The following is a 20518-nucleotide window of genomic DNA, read 5'->3' on the forward strand; positions in this document are numbered from 1 at the left end:
GGAAGGCCAGTCCCTGATCAACGTTTTCATTAAAACGCTGCCAGCTTGTCTGGCTGCACTGTAAACAGATAAACCTGTTTTCCTAGCGGAATATCTGACAGTATTTGTGTCACTAAATAAACCAGGGCTGAAATCTGAAGGACTCTTAACATTAAAGGTCCCATATTTTGCACTTTTCTGATCTTTCATTTGCGGTCTTGATATACTCTGGAGCACCACCAAGAACAGGCTGTTTTGTGTCTGTCTCTTTAAGGCACTTTGATATCAATGATCCTCTCTTCTGATTGGCTGACTCCTGTCTGAGTGAAACACAGGACAAACGAGTTTTCTTTGGTCTTGCAGCTTGCTAATCCACAACAGAATGACCACTTTGTGTTTTCTTCCACATTAAAGGTTGGACAGGAGGACAAACATACGACATGAGTTTGTGACATCACAAACTTACACAAATTCAAACAGCACAGTTTTTGAACACCGGCCTTGTGCATTTCTTTGCACACGGAGTATTTTGACACTTGCATGGTATTTATACAGCACCTAAACCTGCTTTATAAATAGAAGCCTGAATTTATACAATATGGGACCTTTAACTAAATAATTGGGCTGTCCTGTATGTGTACATGTTGAAGGGACTTGTGATTCTGTCTTTGTAAAGTCCTGCCTAAAGTCCAGAGTGTATCTATGCCTCACTTTTGCATACCAAGACGCACAAACATCCCACTCCTGTTTCTATTTCTAGAGCACATAAAAGTATTTGTCTCACTTTAACTAGACGCTGTACACAGCCAAAGAAACTAACAGCTGTAACGAGCGGCTAACTTATTAAACAGCGGACTTCCAGTTGTTCCAGCTGTTCTTCCAGAAACTCCTGAGAGTTTTGCATCCGTAAGAGTCACAATGAGACAAATGTAAACTTCTTCTTCTGCGGAGAACAAACAAACTTTCTTGTGGGACAAACATCCGAAACTGTCAATTTAAAGGGAGGCGGCTGCGCTCAGAAGTGTTCAGTGGAAAATTACTGAGGATCCATGTCACAGCAACGAGCAAAACAAACTCAGGTGTTGGTTTCTGGGACAGCCTGGATACACACACAAAACACCATCTGTTCTGCAAAAGGCAACGGTCCAGAGGAGAAAAAAATAAAAATAAAATCCTCATTTTTTATTAGGGATATTTATGAAATCCCTGGGCTTTCCTCTGGGGATGTTTTTTTGGAAAGGCTTGTAAAAACTGTACTCAAACATTTGCCAAAGCTCTGATAAATATAGAAACAGCACTCTCTCACCTTGACCTGAATTGTAGATGGCCTTCACTGATTTCTTCACCTTCTGTAGGGAGGTTCGGTCCTGGTCCAGCGCCTGTTGAGAGAGAGGACGCTTTTTAAAACATTTGAAGTGGTTTCAACCCTTAAGACGATGCCGTAAACATTCACATGAAAAGACAGCAGGGATATGTTCGATATTTAAACACAAGCTTTTATTGGTATAGAGCGAATCTAAAGAGATTAGGGCAAAAACAACGACAAATATTTGTTCAGTAATTCAAAGCATTCACACTCCATGATGCCAGACTGCTCGCAATACAGTGCTTGACCTGAATGTGGCACAAATCATTATTTCAACACTGCTGACTGGTGGTGTAGCGCCTTTGTGTTCTCCAATAGGCAAAACGAATATGCAGTATATCCAATTTTATCGCACTTAGGCTATTTATTGTTGTAAATTACTGACAAGGAAAATGAGATATAAACACTGCAGCTGACCTATTGTTTTGTCTCACTTCCTTGTAATTTCAGAGATTAATGCACGGGGGGGGGGGGGTCATTGTTAAAACAATGACTAATATAAATGCAAATACACAGATGCAATAGATCGTGACACCAGTGCTCCCTCATTTCACAATATTCAATATTTATATTCAGAAAAATACAATAAATCTTCACGAGTGTGACCTTTGAACCGATTTACCACCAGAACACGGCTTCACACGAGGAGAATTCATCATCATAAACGTCATCTAAACGTCAAAAGACAAACTCCTCATGTGGAGCATCGTGTTGCTCGGTTCCCTCCCTGCCAGAGAAAATGACAACTATATCTGAAGTGACACCACATTCAAACACTACACGTAACTCACGTATCCACGTTAGAAATCCCAGGACGGACCGACACCGCTATCATCTCATGCACTGCCTGACTGCTGTGCACTGGTTAAAGCTAAACATCAGTCACACGTGTTTGGGAGTTTTACTGATGACCACTTAACTAAAATATTGAATATAACCGTTTATATCTTAGTGCCTTTTCTTTGTCAAGCAGTCTGGCGAAAACTCTTGTTTTTTTGTTTGTTTCATCCTTCTGCTTCATAACACTTCTTCATCTAGCACCTATTAAATATTTCTAGAAGTCCCTCTTCTATTAAATTTTTCTATTTCTTTCCCATGTGCTATATTTCAGATCTTATTTAATTTATTTTTTTTACTTTAATATACACTAAAATCCTCAATAAACAAAGACAATGATTCCCTTTTTTTTTTTTTTAAATAGATTAGAAACCTCTGAAAAGTGCTCCAAAGCTTCCAAGAAACCTCATTTGTTCATTTTTCTTCCATCTCCTGATGATGCATTTTAAAAGGTTGAAACTGTAGCGTTGTCATCCTTTTTGGAGTCACTCCACTCCCAAATATGAATACTGTGAATGCAGTACATTGTCCATCATAAAATGATCAAGTACAAGAGAAATAGAGCCTCTTAAGACTCTCAATTGCCTGATTTAGTGTTGTTTAAACCAAATCTAAACTTAAAGAAGTGTGATTTATTGACCACACTGGCCAATGTTATCAGATTTTTGCGTTAGAAATTAATCAGATCAAGAATTATTGGTTAAGAAATGTCTCCTCTGGTTCGTTTGTTGATATTCTGGCGCCAAAAATGCAGTCAGAATTTGTGTGCGAGTTATTTAAAGTCATTTTTTGTTTATAACCCAAATAAAGCCATTGCAAGCAACCACACTGACTGGAAATGATCTTGCAGCCAACCAGGAATAAAACTGACTCCAGGAACCACAATGAGCTCATACCCAATAAATACAGTGGACACCGATCAATGGGGTTTTACTCACATGCATATCATGGTGGTGCCATCCCTATTAATCCAAAATATATGTTTATCTATTCATAATTGGCTGGAGTATTCCAACCCAGCATCTCCTCTGTAATTACGTTTTTTTTGTCAGGTATTTACCAATCTTATTCCCCGATGACTGCAAGGGCGGTTTAATAAAATGAAATGTTCGCTTGATGGGAGTTTAATGCTTCACACATGGAGAGAGCAGTGACAGCAATGCTGAGGTCAAGCATTTCCCCCCGCTGCGCTGAGCAAAACAAACCTGGAGACGTTTCTCAGCGCACAGCAAAACAACAACATGGAAATCACCCGTCACACCGCACGCCATCCGTCTGTATACGACATCGATTATCGGTTCATTCGCTGCCGGAGAAGCAGAGATAATCGGGAGGAAAAGTGGACAAAGGAGCAACACAAACACACGTCTGCATTACCTGCCTCTGCTAAATGATTTAAATCCAGCGCTGATGGTTTTCAGAATAATCCATCCTGACAGTTCAAACATTTCTCATTCCATTTTAACCGCGGGGAATGAAGCCATAACTCTGCCACGTTCGCTTACAACAGATGATAAACACGAGCAGAAACACTATTACATCAAGGTCAGTCGGTTAAAAGCACAGGCACACACACAACAATGAGCTAATTAAATTTCACAACATAATTAAGCTGTCCTTGGCCTCCCTTGGACAGTTTTACATGGCTCTTCCCCAATTATGGCAGCAGTCGTTAGTTGCCGCAGGGCCTTTTCTGCCAGGGCCGAGCCCTTTGATCCCCCTGCACATGGGAACCCACTTTGCCTCATTACTTAGCCCCATGTGTGTTTGGCTAAACAGTGGACCGAGCAGGCTTGGGCCAATATGAAAATTTAATAGCACCCTTATCTTGGCAATGATGTCTCTGTATATGGCATTATCCTGATAGTTACTATGATAAAGATCTTCAAACAGCATGAAAACGTACTTATATGATGAAAAATATTCACTCTGAGGTCTGTAACCCCGGTTCTCTGATAACATGACGGAGCCTCATGTCTTCCCTACAAAAGACTTCTGACTGCTAAGGTGAGAGATGCGCTTAAGACCGTAGACTATAAAGATGGACGTCGTCTCCGGGTCTGAAAAGTGAAGCCAGTGCAGAAATGCCGATGTGGAACAGCAATACCACCGAGTGCCACTAGGGGGCTGGCTCCAAAACAAACAAACAAACTCGGGCTTCAATAAACTCCCATTCAAAAAGCATCAACTTCTCATGAAATACAAAGTCAACCAATCTCTTCCATAAAGAAATTCACGTATTTCTGCAATCGACCAGGAAGAACCTGATGATAAGGGGGCAACGTGCTCTACTATCTGAGCCACAGCCGCTCCCAAACAACTTGTTTTACCAGAGCTTTAACACTGCTTTTAAAATGAACAAAAACAACTGTTTAAGCTTTGGCGAGTAGCCACGAAGCCACGTAGCCCAGCTCAAGTCATTTAAAGCGGTAATTTGACATTTTGTGAAATAAAATTGTCGTTACTCGTCATGAATTATGATAAAAAAAATAATTTTAAAAACACGTTCATATCGGTCTGGTAGATGTACTGTAAGTCTATGATTAATAGCTAGCAAAGTTAGCTAAGCACAAAATCTAGAAACAGGGGGATGCGGCTATTCAACTTAAGCATTCATCTTCCATATAAGGAATCAAACGTCTCATCTAATCCTCAGCAAGGAAGAAAATAAATACATTTTCTCAAAATGTTGAGCTACCGTTTTAAGATGGCAACAACAAACTTCTTTAGACTTCTTTCAAGACAAAATTTTGCTTCCCCAAATTTCCCCATGATAAATGTGTCTTTTCCCGGTGTGTTTAAAACTATAACTCTCTTTGCTTAAAATACACAGTATGTAGTTATATCGATTATTATCTCAACCACGGTCACACTCTGGTGTCGAAGTGTGGATTTGAGTTTGAATCATAAACTCACAAAAAATCCTGCATCTCAGGGGTCGGACACGTTTCATTCTGTAAAAGTCACAGATTAGATCAGCTGACACGTTCGCTAACAAACCGTGTTTCCTCTCGAAGTGCCTCTTCGCAGCACGCCAAGCCACCCCCACCCCCGCCCCACCCCCCGCCTGTCACTCAGCGGATCCATCTGTGATCATTCAGAGGTTCGAGTGGGGTGTGCTGATTAGGATGAAGAGCACGAAACGGAGGCGCAGCAGGCCCGATTGACCTTTGTGGCGCTCATGGTGAGAGCAGCTGGCACCCGCCAAGCCGAGAGTTACCCATAATCCACTCTGTCACAGCTCTCAATTAAATATTTTGGATTTTACGTGAACAGGTTTTCACAGATTCACTTTCTTAGACCTTTTTCTCTTTTATTTAAGTTTCGGTCACACTGTCCAGACATCACCGGTGAAATCTTGATTTATGCTACTTAGTTTAGAGAACAAGACACATCCAAATCAATATCTTCACACCGGCTGACACTTCTCTGGTGTTGAATGTGATATATGTAACCCGGATATATGGTGTGTTAAAGCTGTTTTTCTCTCCGCATTTCAGAAAAGAAAAAAAACCTCAATGAAATAGCAGCGTCTTGGCACACGGTCTTTGCAAACCCTTGGCAACGGGCAGGAATGCATCCAGAGTCTGCTCTCCAAAAGGCCGACAACTATTGAATACAGTCAAAGGATTGTTTTTTTATCCGCCAGCGACCAATGACGAGCTCCCACTCAACCCGGGGGGAGGAGCGGGGTAGCAAATGTCACGACGCCAAAACATCTGCGGCTGCTCGTCTCTCCGCCCGTTACGGGCGCGTACGGGCGATTCGTTTAGTGATAGAACGAAGCAGAGGATGCGGGACATTTCATCCAGACAGCGTGTTATTCGACCGCCGAACGTCCGTCCCGAAGACGCCTTTTGTGCCGTGAAAGTCAACACGAGAGTGTCAAAATGCTTTGAAGGGGAAGTTTGTCAGAGATGGAGCCGAAGAGGTCAAGGGCCGACTTAAGGGAGGTGCAGGGCGGCGCTGCCTCAGCAAGGACAGATTTTTATAACAAGCAGGAGCACCAAGGTTGGCAATTAATATCATTGAAAGTTCAAAAAGTGTTTCATACTGAAAGCCAGGAGCCAGATAACACATTTCTGACAGATTTCAGACAAATATTCACTTTTGAAATTGTTCAGTCCACAGTTGATATTATTCTAAGTGAAATTTGAGGATTTTTGGGCATGGGTCGATAGTTTAAGTGTTCATAGTACTGATACTAAATCTTGAACGATCAATAAATGATTAAAACTGTTTTAATGCTGTGATTAACATAATACTAGAATACGTGAATTTTTGCCGTTTAAAACGTCTTACGTTTAACAAGGATGCGATTAGGTAACTAACAGCATCATATGAAACAAAACGCTCAAGGTTTGGTGCGTGATTTGGTGGGAATTAATATCATATATTAATGTGGTATTAATATATTTATCTCAGCTAGCACATTAAAAAAAACACACAAAAAATAACATGGAAAAACCCAGACATGACCTCCGGGCAACAAGAAAGGTGAGACAGGTGATTTAGAATAAAAGAAACACGAGAGAAATTTTACAATCTCTTTTTTTATACCATCACAAATGAAGTTTGTAGCCAAGTAGTTGACATTTTCCCCTATTTTCTGACTTTTTAAAGACTAAAACCGTAAAACCTGAAAATAATAATGACATAACAATCCTCAGTAATTGCAGCCCTACTTTGCTATCATATAGTAAATAGAAAAATAACCTTCAAAAAGGACCAAACTCCACCCTAAAATGCGACCCATGTGACCAGTGGGGTTAATGGGGCCGACTTCCTGGTTTCCGAACACCACACGAACACACGCAAGTCATGCCCATGAGGTCAAAGCCTTGAGGGGGTGGATGGGTGGGGGAGGGAGGTGTATGTATGTGTGTGTGGAGGGTGGGGAGGAGGCTGAAGTGACTGGGCATGACCGACTGGAGGCTGTCTCAGCTTCACGCTTCCTGCCCGAGGCCTTATCCCCCCTCAGCAGCCCTGCCGCTTCCCCTGCAGCCGTCCTATTGACAGGAAGCAGGAAGCATCCAGGCTTGTCAGTGTCCTGTCCCGGGTCGGCCGCGCTCCGTCTAATGACACCGGCCGCTCTCCGCTGACAGCAGAGGGGTAAAAAAAAAAAAAAAAAAAAGACAAAACAACACGCTCTCTGGCTTTTTCTTCACTCAAAAAAACACTCTCTTCTGATTTGGCATCACACGGTGTGTGTGTGTGTGTGTGTGTGTGTGTGTGTGTGTGTGTGTGTGTGTGTGTGTGTGTGTGTGTGTGTGTGTGTGTGTGTGAAGGGGGAAGGGGAAAGGGAGGGGGAGGGGAGGACGGCTCAGTGGTTACCAAGGAGATGTCCACATTCTTCACCGCGTGGAGAAGCCGCTCTGACTAACCTGCCAGCTCCCCCGTTTGTCAGCAGCCTTCACCCAGCAGAGAGCGGAAACTAGACTTTGTCAGAACTGGTAATATGCTAATTATTTCCTCGAAGTCAATGGACTTCTCCCGGAGGTCAGAGACTCGGGGCCAAAAAAACATCTGCAGTTTTACTTGTACAGCAAAATTGACAGATTAGGTCATCGTTGTTTTTTTTGAAGCTCCTATGCACCAACTTTGTTTCATTTCTGCGTTCTGCTGCACACATCCAGTTTCATTTCCTCAACAGGCTACTACAGAAACCCACAGGAGAAAAAAAGGCACGTATATTCTCAAGCACATCACAGCGACAGATCTACGCCCGTTCTTCTGCGTTTAATGATGAAGTCCTATAAAAGATAAGTCAGCCTGTTGGTTGAGTCTATGTGGCATGACTCAACCAGGAAGGGCGGGGAGCCGTTTTCATTGGCAGGAAACAAATGCACATCCCATTCTCTGGGCCTGCAGCCGGAGCGGCCTTCAGCTCTCCGAGTGGGATGGGAAAAATGAGAGGATGTAACGTTTCCAAAAGCAGCCGAGCTGAGACGGCTTATTTCTCACACACACACACACACGCAGAAAAAGAAAGAAAGAGTAGAGATGATCGACTGCCGGTGGTTTTGGTTTTGGTTTTGGTGAAGAGGTGTATCAGGAGAACCACGTGCCTGATGTCGTGTGTCTGACATGGCGACTGGGTTAAGTTGGACGACACCTTTTCCTGAGTTTTGTATCCCAGACAGCGATCGGCGGAAAAAAAAAAATCTAGTTTTTCCTGAGACCCTTGAAATGGTTTTTGTGCAGCTGTTCTTCAAGCTGCTGAACTGCAATTAATCATCTCGCCGGTTTTATTCAATAAAACGCAAATTAGATTGGAAATAAATAACTGTTACAAAACAAGCAGCTGCAGTGGAATCAATTCCAGCCTCGCAGCTATAAAAAAAAAAAAAAAAACAGCGGCTGGACGCGTTAAAATCAGACCACCTGTGTAATCCCGACAACCTACGTTCTGATTTAACTATACGGTCCGGGCGCCATTTTGCCTTTTAAAAAATGAACAAAAGGATCGTGATGTGTTTTGGCCTGTGACGCCCCGGCCCTCTCTCTCTTTCATCAGATCAGCCCGTCCGGCAAACAAAGCCCGCCGACGCGTCGCCTTTCTGCGGCCAAATTCTCAATTCCTATTTGTGGCAACCTCCCATTAGCATTTGAATGTCCCACAAGGAAGTCCACAACCGCAATGAAATTCCAGCAGTCCCTTCTCTGGACCGCAACGCCACGTGATCACCGCCTTCCTCTGACGCAGGACTGTGTTGAATTAGCAACATCGAGAAAGACTTAAGCCCAATAGCTGCTGGAAAGAAAAAAAACAACAAGTTTGGAATGCTTCAGTCGATTGTTTGTGGGGATATAAATATGCACGGCATGTTGTTAATGGGCCACAACATGCAAAAACTACCAAGTGCACTCCCATTACGGCTGGAAATTATCGCACGGGCTTGTATCTTTTAAACAAATCTCGGGCTGCTAATGAGAGTTTACTCTGCCGTCGTCAGTCCTGCTGTGAGCGTTGTTGCGCTCCACACTCTCGGAGGGAGGAAGGAGCCGCTCGGCTGCTTCTCTGACTTCGCCGAGGCCTCGCGGCGGACCGAGCCGGCTTCCTGAGCCGCGAGGACGCCGAGACCCTTCGCTGCAGATCTCCGGAGGGTCGGCGCATGCGCGCGGGGCCCGGTGGGGGAGTCTGGCGGTACGTGCCGCGGTGTTACATTCACACGTCGCTCGACAGTTTCCCTCTGCCGACGCTCGCTTTCGCTCAGTCCACCGCTCGTTCCGGGCGACGTGTTCACGATCACACCTACACACTGCTGCATTAGTCTTCGCCCTGACAATCTAGCACGCAGCATACCTTTAATTCTATTGTACCAGTCAGGAAGTCATTATTCATGTGCAGCAGCTGTTCGGATGTTCTACTAACAGCTGTCAACAGGAGAATAGAGGGAGAAACTCACAGCTAATGATTTAAAGAACAAATGAAACATAAAAAGGCCAGCTAGCTCCCTCTTTCTATCGGACTAGATATGAGAAAGGAAAACAAACAGCAGCAAAGCAAAGAGGATGTTTGCTTCTGGGCAAATTTGAATCTCAAAGGTGTCAAAAACACTTTCTCTTCAAGGCTGCAGTAAACTATCGCCAACTGTTCGACTGGTTATGGTTTTGAGTCATCAAAAAGTCCAAACAACAACCAACAGAGCTGCAACAAACACTACAAATCCATCTTCAGGTTGTTTTTGTGATAAAAAAAAAAAAAAAAAAAAGATTATTCATTTGGTTTATAAATGTCCCAGGTCACATCTTCAATTCACTTGTTTTGTCCGACTGACAGTCCAACACCCGAAGACACACAGCTCACTATCGTATGAGATAAAGAAATGCAGTAATTCCTCCCAAATAAGAAGCTGCGAGAAGGAAATGTTTGCTATTTTTGCCTAAAAATAAAAGAAATCAAAAAGTTACATTTCCATTTATGAGCTTTAAAATTTTAATCCGATGACAAATGCAGATCACGACACGACCAGGCTCAGGGTGAAGTGGTTTCTTTCTGAGCAACAACCAAAACCCAAAAGTATCAACTTACTACGAGAAGAAACTGAGAAAAGTAAACAGGAAATGTTTGGTTTTATTACTCTACATTAATAAACCATTCGCTGATGATCAAGAATAGAAAATGTTCCTCTGGATTAATCAACTCGTGAACACACATGTCGATGCTCAGAAACACAAATAGTACTGCCCGCACCGTCTCCGGTCACTCTCATGTGATTCAGAGTCTTTGTTTTAACTTCCAGTTCATAAAGAGAACAAAAAGAAGGTTTTGTTCCCCACAAACCTCAAAAATGTGAAACGACTCCACCGATCGATGACGGTTCTCCAGATAACAAACCGCTGTAAAATAACACGGGGGCTGTTTTTAGACATCTCATTCAAGAGTCACAAAAAAAATTCCCGAATTTCCCGAACTGAAAGTTCACTCATGAAAAAAGATCTTTACAAGAAGCTCAGTTGTGTAACATGACAGTCAACTTTTTATTAACTTCTCGTTTGCTTTGGCTGAAAAGTTGGGATTTATGTGTTGACCTTTCTAACAGCAGCAACAGCGGAAAAAAAATAAACATTTCACACGTTTACTGTATGTTCACATGACAATTTGTTGACTTGACAACTATTTTTAGTCATTTTATTTCAGCTAAAATGCCAAAAAAATTCACAAGTTCTTATTGCTTAGATGTAAATATTTGATGGCGTTCTTTGTTTGCGATGAGGACACTTCAATTATGAAATATTTACTATGATTTAGGATGTTATGATGGGTATATTTTGCCTGATAGACCAAAAGAAAATCAACTAATTGAGATAATATTGGAGGGATTCATAGATAATAACCTGCAGCCTTAACAACATTGTTAAACTCACTTTCAAATGGTGAAACTGTTTATATACAAATCTCCATCTTATTAGATGCTCATTAAAGTCTCTGAGTATTGATCATATATAACAGTAAAGAAGAAATAGTACACTAGAAGAGCTGGAAAAAGCCCAGAACTTGTCTTTTATAACACACCGGCACTTTGTAGGTGACTCAAACAGCAGCTAAACTAAACTACTCCCAGCTTTTATCTCTAATCTTTGACTTATTATTGATCAGCTGATAAGCCTGCCAGCTCTGCTTCCTCCCAGCGAGCCACCGGTGTAGTAAATCTTTCGGGGAATGCAGCCAAAGACCGTGCTCCCGTGATTAACACGCACTTGTTAGCGTTACGTTATTCTCCCCGGCACTGGGAGCAACGCCCCTACGCAACGCTCGAGTCACGAGTCCTCGAGTCGCGGGCGCAGATTCTGCAGAGCGCTTTCCGGCATTCCTTCAAGTTTTCCTGCGGGGGAAGTCTCCAATTTCACACTTTTTAATGGGACTCCGCTGGGTGAGAGAGCAGCTCTTCCAAAAAACCACAGGTGTATCCACTCCCACGGGCCATTTGGACGTCCAGACGCTCGGAGCAACTGGACACACGGAGGAACAGCAGCAAGCCTCTGCTGCACGTCCAACAGCGGCTAAACTTCTATCAAAGAACATTTCAGTTCCGATTCCTCCGCGTGGCGACTTTCAGGGGCCGCGGCTCGGGCAGCTGCTGTCGCGATGTGGAAAAAGGATGTGATGTAACACTGATATTAAATGGCATCGGAGAAAAGCAGTAAACAACTGGTCTTAAAGGGCCGTCGATGCCTTTTCCTGCAGGCCTGAATGACCTCAGCGGGCAGTTGGCCGTTCTGGGAAAAGGTAGCATTGAAACTCCACATTGAAAGTCTGTATCAATTGTTTAGCTGCAGCTGCACACACACACACACACACACACACACACACACACACACACACACACACACACACACACACACACACACACACACACACACACACACAGAGATACAGTCCAGGGCCAAACGCCAACAAAGCTCGCAGACAAGAGAAGCACTGTTTATCCCTGAGGCCACAACAAGACAGCCAGTCGTCACAGGACAACACAGTCTCCTGGTTCTGCAGGGCCAGTCCCAGAAGACAACAATGCTACCGCCGCGCTGACGTAATCACAGAAGAAGAGGAGGATGAAGAGGAGCTACGGGTGCTGGGTTACTGCGAAAATACAGGTACAAACCCAAAAGAGGTGGAAAGCAACACATGATGGGGCTTCTATAAGTCAATATTTGTGATATGGCTGTTTGTATTAGTCTAAACTAAAGTGGGGGGATTGGCGCTCCGTAGAGACACAGCAGATCTTTGAGCTAAATGCTAACATCTGCATGCTGACATGCTTATATTGACAAAGCTAAAAGGTTGATGATTAGCAGGTAACGTTCACCACCATCTAGCAGGGTTCGCTGAGAGGCTATTTTGCGAATTAACATCAAACGCACAGTGGAGCTGAGGCTGATGGGAATGTCATTAGTTTTGAAGATAAACGAGGGAATTGCATAACGTACATTTTGGCCCGACGATGGCATTAAATAAAAAAAAGTGGGAGCGTTACCGAAGTGAGTGCAGCTCACCGTAAGGACGATGTGAAAGTCCGTGCCAAATGTCATGGCAATTCATCCGATTTTCGCTCGGCTAAAAACTTGTTATCTACCGTACGAACAAGCATTTATATACATGAAGAACCGCATCTGTTCACTTGGAAAGAGATCAATCGTCCGAATCAGCAGCAAAACACATAATCCATCGCTGCATCCCAAGTCTATAACCCACCTACTTCTGAAAGACATCATTCTCTGCACTTCTGTACGAGTCGTGTAAATCACACTCAGTTAGCGCCACTGACGGCACGCAGTTCTCCATCAGAGGTTAAAATGGCCGTCGACGGAGAGCGGGGGGGGGGGTGGGGGGCGGGGGGACTTTTAACACCATCCATCCGTGCGAGAGGAAGGCTACGGACAGATGTGAACACTGACCCACTCTTCCTCGCCTAAATCTGGGGGAACAGCAGAGGGATCAGAGTGCCCGAGGAGAGCCTGGTCCGCGGCTAATCCGCTGCCAGCTAATAGCCCTTGATGATATACGCCGTGCAGCTGTGGCAGGAAGGTAGGCCGACAGCTGTGGCCCGCAGGCCGATTATCAGATTTCAGCTACAGACGGCAAACAAGCCGACAAACAAGCAACACGACGCAGTCGCACCTCCTGCTGTGGGAGACACAGAACAAATTAGACGACGGCTCGGCGGTTTACGAGGGACGTTTAAAGGAGCATTCCCCCATTCCCGATGCTCTCTTATTCACTTTGCCGGCCTTCGGTGACGCTCGGCGCATTCCTGGAGTTATTTTCTGATGGTGTGTTACATATACCTATTGTTTTACAAAACCGGACGCCTTTAAATCCAGCTTAACAAAGCAGTGCGGTATACGCTGTCACTGTCCACATCATATTGTACAGACAGCATGTCATTGGTGGCTGATTGTGTCAGCTTTTTGTTTGCAATGTGACTTGAAGGCCGTTCGGATCCCAGCGGGTGAAAGCAAATACAGAAATGTCCAAAACTGCCGGGGAAAAGGCAGCGCAGCCACCATCTGTGGCAGTTTTATATTAATAAAATCAACTACAATCAATTCAGCGGATTAAATAGAAACTGTATCCGGTCTCACTATTACATATATGGAGCACAATGAAAACTGCTGAATTTTTAAATTGGGAATTGGGAAAATTCCCATTCGGGAACGTCCCACTTCTGAGTCAAGAGTGTTTACAAACGGGCAACATGGCAGCCCTCAGAAAATGTGCTGAGCTGTTTCTACTGTCAGACAGGAAAACAACCTCGTCATAAACCAACACAGGGACCAAATGGAGCTCAGGAGATCTGTGCTATTTGCACACTACTGGTGCGTTCAGGACCCACTGGGAAGTGTGAGAGTTTGGGCTTTTTTTTCTAATCATCTAAGACAGCTATCGGGGTCGACTACTTAAAAATAATAATGTGGGAACACTTCAAAGTTGGACTGAGGTGACCTTTTCCTGTTCTTAACAATCTTCAGCCTGTAGCATTAGTATTTGTATCATAGCCCTTTGCTAACATGTACAAGTGGCCAAAAAAAACACAACAGCTCGTTCCTTTTTTTAAATTAAGACTCTCCCAAATCTTTGATTATTTCTGCCACTTTATAACTCGCAGTTTTCCTTTCATGCTTTTGCCCTTTCAATTTCTTTCACTTTAAACACAAATGACAGTTTTATGAACTCTTCCGTGGATGATATGAAAGTTCTGAGTCAAATAATTTGAGTTAGAGAATGACTCACAGCTGCGAGTTTTTCAGCCGTTCAACCGACACGCAGCAATTTAAAACAAGAGCTACGTGCTCGAGTCTGAATTTAAAGCAACCGTCTGAAACATTTCCATCAAAACAATATGTCAAGTTTACTTGTTTGCTCCTGACGGATGGAAAAAAAAACAAAAAAAAAAACAAGCCTCTGATAGCCTTTGTGATCGGTGTTATATTCCCATGTGGCGTCTTGGAAATGCAGTTCAGAACCACCACGACATCAGCTGCTTTGCTTTGCACTCAATTTGTCAAAATCGAGACTGGGAATCTTGGACTTGTCCACTTTCTTTTTTTTTTTTTATCGTGCGATCTAACTGGAACAAGATGTCATGCGAGTTAACGGAGCCAAAGGACTGTGCGATTCACCGGCTTTGGTTAAAAAAAAGAAGAAAAAGGGGCAAATGGCGAATAAAAAGCCATATCTTCATTAATAATTGAGTCTGACACAGCTGTGCTCCTCGACCGCAAATGTTGCCAAAAGGAGCCTCAAATAGGCAGCACTCAGTTTTGTTATGTAAAGCCAAGAATGATAGAAACTCCTTTCCCGCTTTTGAATTATTCATCGTCTTTTGCCTTGTTTTTTTTTTTTTTTTGGGGGGGGGGGGGGTGTTTTGGTGGGGGAATGCTAAAAAGCGGTCCAACATATCAAAACAAAATCCAGCGAGGATGCTGAAAGAAAAAGTAGGGGGAGGGGGGGAAATAGATCAAAATGTTTGTCAGGAAAAATATGAAATCGTAACCGACAGCACAACAGAAACATAAAAACATTTAATCCTCTAACGGGCTCAACGCAGACGCAGATGTGCTCGGTGTTAATTCAGAACGCAATTTATTCCCCAACAGGAGAAACAAACACATCAGCATCCACCAATGAAAAATGAGACTTCCTTTCACCAAAACTCCCCACATGACTTTCGGGTAATTTCCACGCGTACGAACGGTCGATGAAAAGCTGCCAACTCGCCCTCTTGAAGCTAAACGAGCGAACGTCGGAGAAGAAGGCTGGAATTATCTGCTCTCTGTGCTGCCATTGTTTTACGGCCGAACATACGGATGCTGCATGTGACGTCGGCCGACGCCTCACATGACGGCGTGTCATCGGGGGTGGGGGGCCCACGGCCTCAGGTGCTGCCGGCTCCGGGACGGACGACTCGGGGCTATTAGCGTTACTAAACGGCGTGTGTTTTAACCCCCACGATCCGCTGCTGAACCCGAGGACAAACAACTCTTTTGTGCGCACCGACAGGCAGCTGGATTTCTTGAAGAGGCGCGTCGCGGGTGTTTTATTGTCATTTGGACTGAAACCAAAGTGCGACTCCAGAAGGTGTTCAACTTCTGAAGGCGTTTCCTGTCTGTTTGAGAAGCTGTGGTTCGAGAGAGTTTGCTGCCTTTTTGATCACTCTCTCCTCTTTCTCGCGCGGAACAATCGTGTTTTCCTTTGATAGGTGGCGATAACAAGCCTTCTGCACTCGTGCAACACTGATTTTGTGTTTATTTGCGACTTTAAGTTTGAGGCTTGTTTCTTTCAAACAGTCGGATTGATCCTCAGTTCTGTCAATAAGACTAGAAATACGGTTATATTTGAGATAATGCACTCAAATTCCGGCGGCAGACGACATTGTCCAAACTTTGACAACTGTTTCAGAGGTTGTTTTACGTATTTATGAATATATAAAAATGCTGAATATGTATTTTAGAGCTCTAACAATTAGTTCATCGACCAATGACTCGAGTACTCAAAAATTCATCTGAAATTCCTTGACGAAAAAATGTTGTGACTAATCTTCCTCTTTTTTTGTTTGCAGCTTGTCAAATGTGAAAATGTGCGGCCACTCTTTTAAGTTAATAATTGCATTTTAGTTGGTTTACTGGACAATCTGCAGGTATTTCAAGGCGCAGCTTTGGTTTAAAGAAAATTGTGATGGCCATTTTTCACTTTATCCCGATATTTTATAGTCCAAATGTTTAATAGTGGGGAAAAAAACTGGCCATTCGAATTTATTTTTAGTGTCCATTATTGTCTGAGGGATTGAATAAAGAAGTAGAAATAATGACGAATGAACCTCCTGACTGAACATGACGCTGATGTTTTACACCATCAAAAGTGAAAACTGTCTCGGCTCCCGTCTGCCATATAAATCATTAAAAAAAGCTGTTTTCAGCTTCACTGCCTCCTGTATTCCTGCTTTTCCCGGTGTTTTGTTACCTTCAAGAGATCAAGCGACTGATTAAAGAGACACCGGCTCATATAAAACCATGTTCTGTAAACAAACAGTGGAGCTTTTAAAAGAATGGTGGGAATGTTAAATCTGTTTATGGCAAAACTTTAAAAAAAAAATAAAAAAATTGGGATTTACACACCGAGTGACGACTTCAGGCAATGATTTTGCATTCCGGCATAAATACACTGTGGTTTGGGGGGAAAAAAAAAAAAAAAAACGTCTCATTCTTTCTTTTCTTTCTTTTCGAATAGACCTGGAGCGTAAAATGCTGCGACTGAAAAGGCTGTTATATAAAAGTACAAAATATAAAAGGCCCCTGCCTATTAGGTCGAACCCAGCCAGGCTTGAATAGAGTGACTGTGAAAAGTCAACATTTTCTCTGGTCCGGCCCATGTGATGTGGTGCGAGAGGCACGCTCAAAGGAATGCCAATGCAGTGAGGGTTTCCCTTGCATCGCCGCTACGGCTCTCTGTGGGTTAGGAAAGCAAACCCAGTGACGCAAAGTGCCATCTGTGGGGTGGAGGGGAGAGACAATACATGACAATCCCCCCTCGGGGGAATAACAAGTGCCTGCTGCTAATATTAACTTACAGCGGAGAGAAACGCAGGAGCGTTTTATGGCAATAATACGCTATGTTTCTTACATAAGTACATGTCAGGTTTGCTGTTTTCAACTGCTGAATAAATAAACTGCCTGGTGGCATATTCTATTACTTATTTGCTCTTCTTTGGGTTTTCTGTCGGGAAACGTTCAGCTGCTTATTATAGCGCCGAAACCTAACTCGAACTTCTGCTGCCGATCAGTTTCCTCGTTGGACAGAGGGACCGAACGGCCGCCACCTCGAGGCCGTCTCTCGCGAGACCACAGATTAATCAATCGTCTTGAAGCGCAGTGTCTCAAATCCAAAGGTTTGCTCGGCTTCTCTGAGTCATCGTGAAAATCGAATAAGTCGCAAATGAAGCTGCAACGATTAGTCGAGTTATCAATGAGCTAAACTACGGAAATGTTATATGCGGCTATTCTAATAATCAGGGCCGGTGTCGACATTTTTTTTTTTTTTTTTGAACGATACCCAGTCCCGGGCAAAACAGGGTATTTAAAAATGTCTCTGATTCATCAATTAACGAAGAACATCATCTGTGAACGAATCAATAGTAACAACAATAGCTCTTTGCAGCGGGGGGGGGGGGGGGGGGGGGGGGGGGGGGGGGGGGGGGGGGGGGGGGGGGGGGGGGGGGGGGGGGGGGGGGGGGGGGGGGGGGGGGGGGGGGGGGGGGGGGGGGGGGGGGGGGGGGGGGGGGGGGGGGGGGGGGGGGGGGGGGGGGGGGGGGGGGGGGGGGGGGGGGGGGGGGGGGGGGGGGGGGGGGGGGGGGGGGGGGGGGGGGGGGGGGGGGGGGGGGGGGGGGGGGGGGGGGGGGGGGGGGGGGGGGGGGGGGGGGGGGGGGGGGGGGGGGGGGGGGGGGGGGGGGGGGGGGGGGGGGGGGGGGGGGGGGGGGGGGGGGGGGGGGGGGGGGGGGGGGGGGGGGGGGGGGGGGGGGGGGGGGGGGGGGGGGGGGGGGGGGGGGGGGGGGGGTCCAGCGTGGCCGACCAGGCGACGAGACGAGCGGCACAAACTTCACCGAAAAAGAAAACACAGACTCCACACACACACGCACAGGCACGCACACACACACACGCACACACACACACACACACACACACACACACACACACACACACACACACACACACACACACACACACACACACACACACACACACACACACACACACACACACACACACACACACACACACACACACACACACACACACACACACACACACACACACACACACACAGTGCCCCCTCGCCCCCTTGTGCGTCTCAAACAGCTTAGACAGCAAAGCACAGAGGTTATTCTTAAAAACGTTATCTCCACCATCTCCCTGCTCATTGTTTGTTGCTGCACTGATCCAAGTGGAAGCACTAAACAGCTCTGACTGGTCTGGAGGAAGAAAAAAAAAAAAATCCCAGGGCGGAGGCTGGTGAGTCATGAATACTTTTGTGTCATTATACACTGATCAATAATTGACGTGTGGTGCTGAATTAAGACGATATGATGCCGCAATGACTTCTTTCTTCTTTTCTTTTTTTTTTTTTTCCTCCGTCTTCCTTTGCTCCTCCAGATGACTCGGTGGCAGCAAACAGAGAATGACAACTCTCCAGCGGGGTCAACTCTTCCCCTCAGGTTACACTATTAAATATTCACACCGTACCTTTGCATAATTTACCTTGTCAACATGCCAAAGAAATGACTGGGAGGAAAAAAAAAAAAAAAGGGGTGGGGGGGCTGAATGCTTTGAGTTTGAAGGAGAAGAACTCTGAAGCTCAGCAGAACATTTTTTTTTTTTAAACAAACTCTTCTTCAGGCAAAGAGACGCCGAAGGCAGTTTACTCCTCTGCGGTGGCTTTTATTCTGTGTGTGATGCAAGTGACTGGCTGCATGTCTATGAAGGGATCAAACAGGGTTTCTAATTTGCTAAAACAGACACTAATCTAACAGTATTCGTGGCTTCAGGCCGTCCTGCTTCCTTGTGTCTGCCGAAAGCCTGCGTCTGACGGGTGTGCCCTCGGTTCCGAAGTGACACCCCCCCTCCCCCCGCCGACGGGCCGACCGGTCCTCGTCGGGAGTCCCGCGGGCGCATCTCGCCTTTTGTCCCGGCACCGAAGAGCATGTTGCTCGCCCTTGGTGTGTGCCAGTGTAATGCTCTTCCTTGTCATGTGATCTCTGCAAAAAAATTCCAGAGCGGCTACCGAAGCCCAGCGCACATGGCGGCCCTCTCTCTTTCGAAACAGATGTTTTTCGTTTGCGCTGCTGCAGTCTCTGGGTTCAGGGGCGCGGAGCCAGAGAGGTGATTCATGATGCGAGCCTTTTCCTCGTTGCAGTCAGCAGACAGAAAGTGGGCTCCGGGTTGAGAATAAACACGGGCCCCCGGCTCTGTTTGGGTAGATTTTCTATTGTTACGCTATGATAAACTTGTAGAGGTCTGAAGTTGGAAGTGATGGATAGCACAGGCTGTGAGCTTTAGTATCTGTTGAAGGGAGGCCTGGGCCTGCGTTTTCTCCTTTAAACAAACCGTCTCTGGTTACTATCCCGCTCATTCTGATGTTCACGTGTGACTTCTTAAAACCTCTGTAGTCGCCCTAAAGCGGCGATAACGGAAAATTGGGTAACGCTTTCGGTTCTCCTGCTTTTACATGGCAGATTACACTGAATACTGCCAGCCTGAAGTCATTCGTGTTCGCAGCCGAGTGGGAAATGAGGTCACATTTTGGTGTTAGCGGACAGCGGTGAAGGTGTGCACCGCTCCCACCCAGCTCCCCAACCCTGGTTTGACGCTCCATTTAACCAAGGGTGAAGATGGGGGGTGGAGGAGGGGAGGGAGGGTCACACATGCCCACCTGCCCGACCTGATCACACTCAGAGGTGGCACAGCATCGAGGAGCATCGCTTCTGTACGACGTTTTTTTTTTTTTTTTTTTTTACTGAGGAATAAATGAATGAGGTTTAAATCGGGCCTGATGTAAGAGAGCCGAGGAGTGAAACAGTTAAATCCAGATCTGACTGCCAGTGACTAGAAGAGGTCTTTCTCTCTCTGTGTGTCACTCACACACACACACACACACACACACACACACACACACACTGCTTACAGCCTGGCAGCATGCTCTGAAGCCGTGAGTTATGTAATAGTGAACACAGAGAGCTGCAGGCCTGAGTGCACATCCTTCTATTCCCTGCACTCACCCACCAAAGCCATCCACCCCCTCCTATTATTACTCTATATATCTGGCAAGAAAGACTAACACAT

General features: G+C 45.2%; 2 protein-coding genes across 7 annotated transcripts in view; one reads left to right on the forward strand and one right to left on the reverse strand.

Moving 5' to 3' along the window:
- nfx1 (nuclear transcription factor, X-box binding 1) overlaps nucleotides 1-20518 on the forward strand; it is a 113389-nt gene that overhangs the window by 74015 nt on the left and 18856 nt on the right. The gene's annotated exons all lie outside the window — the stretch shown is intronic.
- Nucleotides 1-20518, reverse strand: part of asap1b (ArfGAP with SH3 domain, ankyrin repeat and PH domain 1b) — a 60506-nt gene that overhangs the window by 38069 nt on the left and 1919 nt on the right. For all 6 annotated transcript variants that reach the window (XM_069696364.1, XM_069696365.1, XM_069696370.1 and 3 more), the window contains exon 3: nucleotides 1286-1358. In XM_069696364.1, the coding sequence (XP_069552465.1) occupies nucleotides 1286-1358 (73 nt within the window). The remainder of the gene's footprint in view (nucleotides 1-1285; nucleotides 1359-20518) is intronic.

This window comes from Brachyistius frenatus, unplaced genomic scaffold (assembly GCF_029030835.1).
Source record: "Brachyistius frenatus isolate BFR_SWC_R1_liver_20210118 unplaced genomic scaffold, ASM2903083v1 Contig_21, whole genome shotgun sequence".
Classification (NCBI taxonomy): domain Eukaryota; kingdom Metazoa; phylum Chordata; class Actinopteri; family Embiotocidae; genus Brachyistius; species Brachyistius frenatus.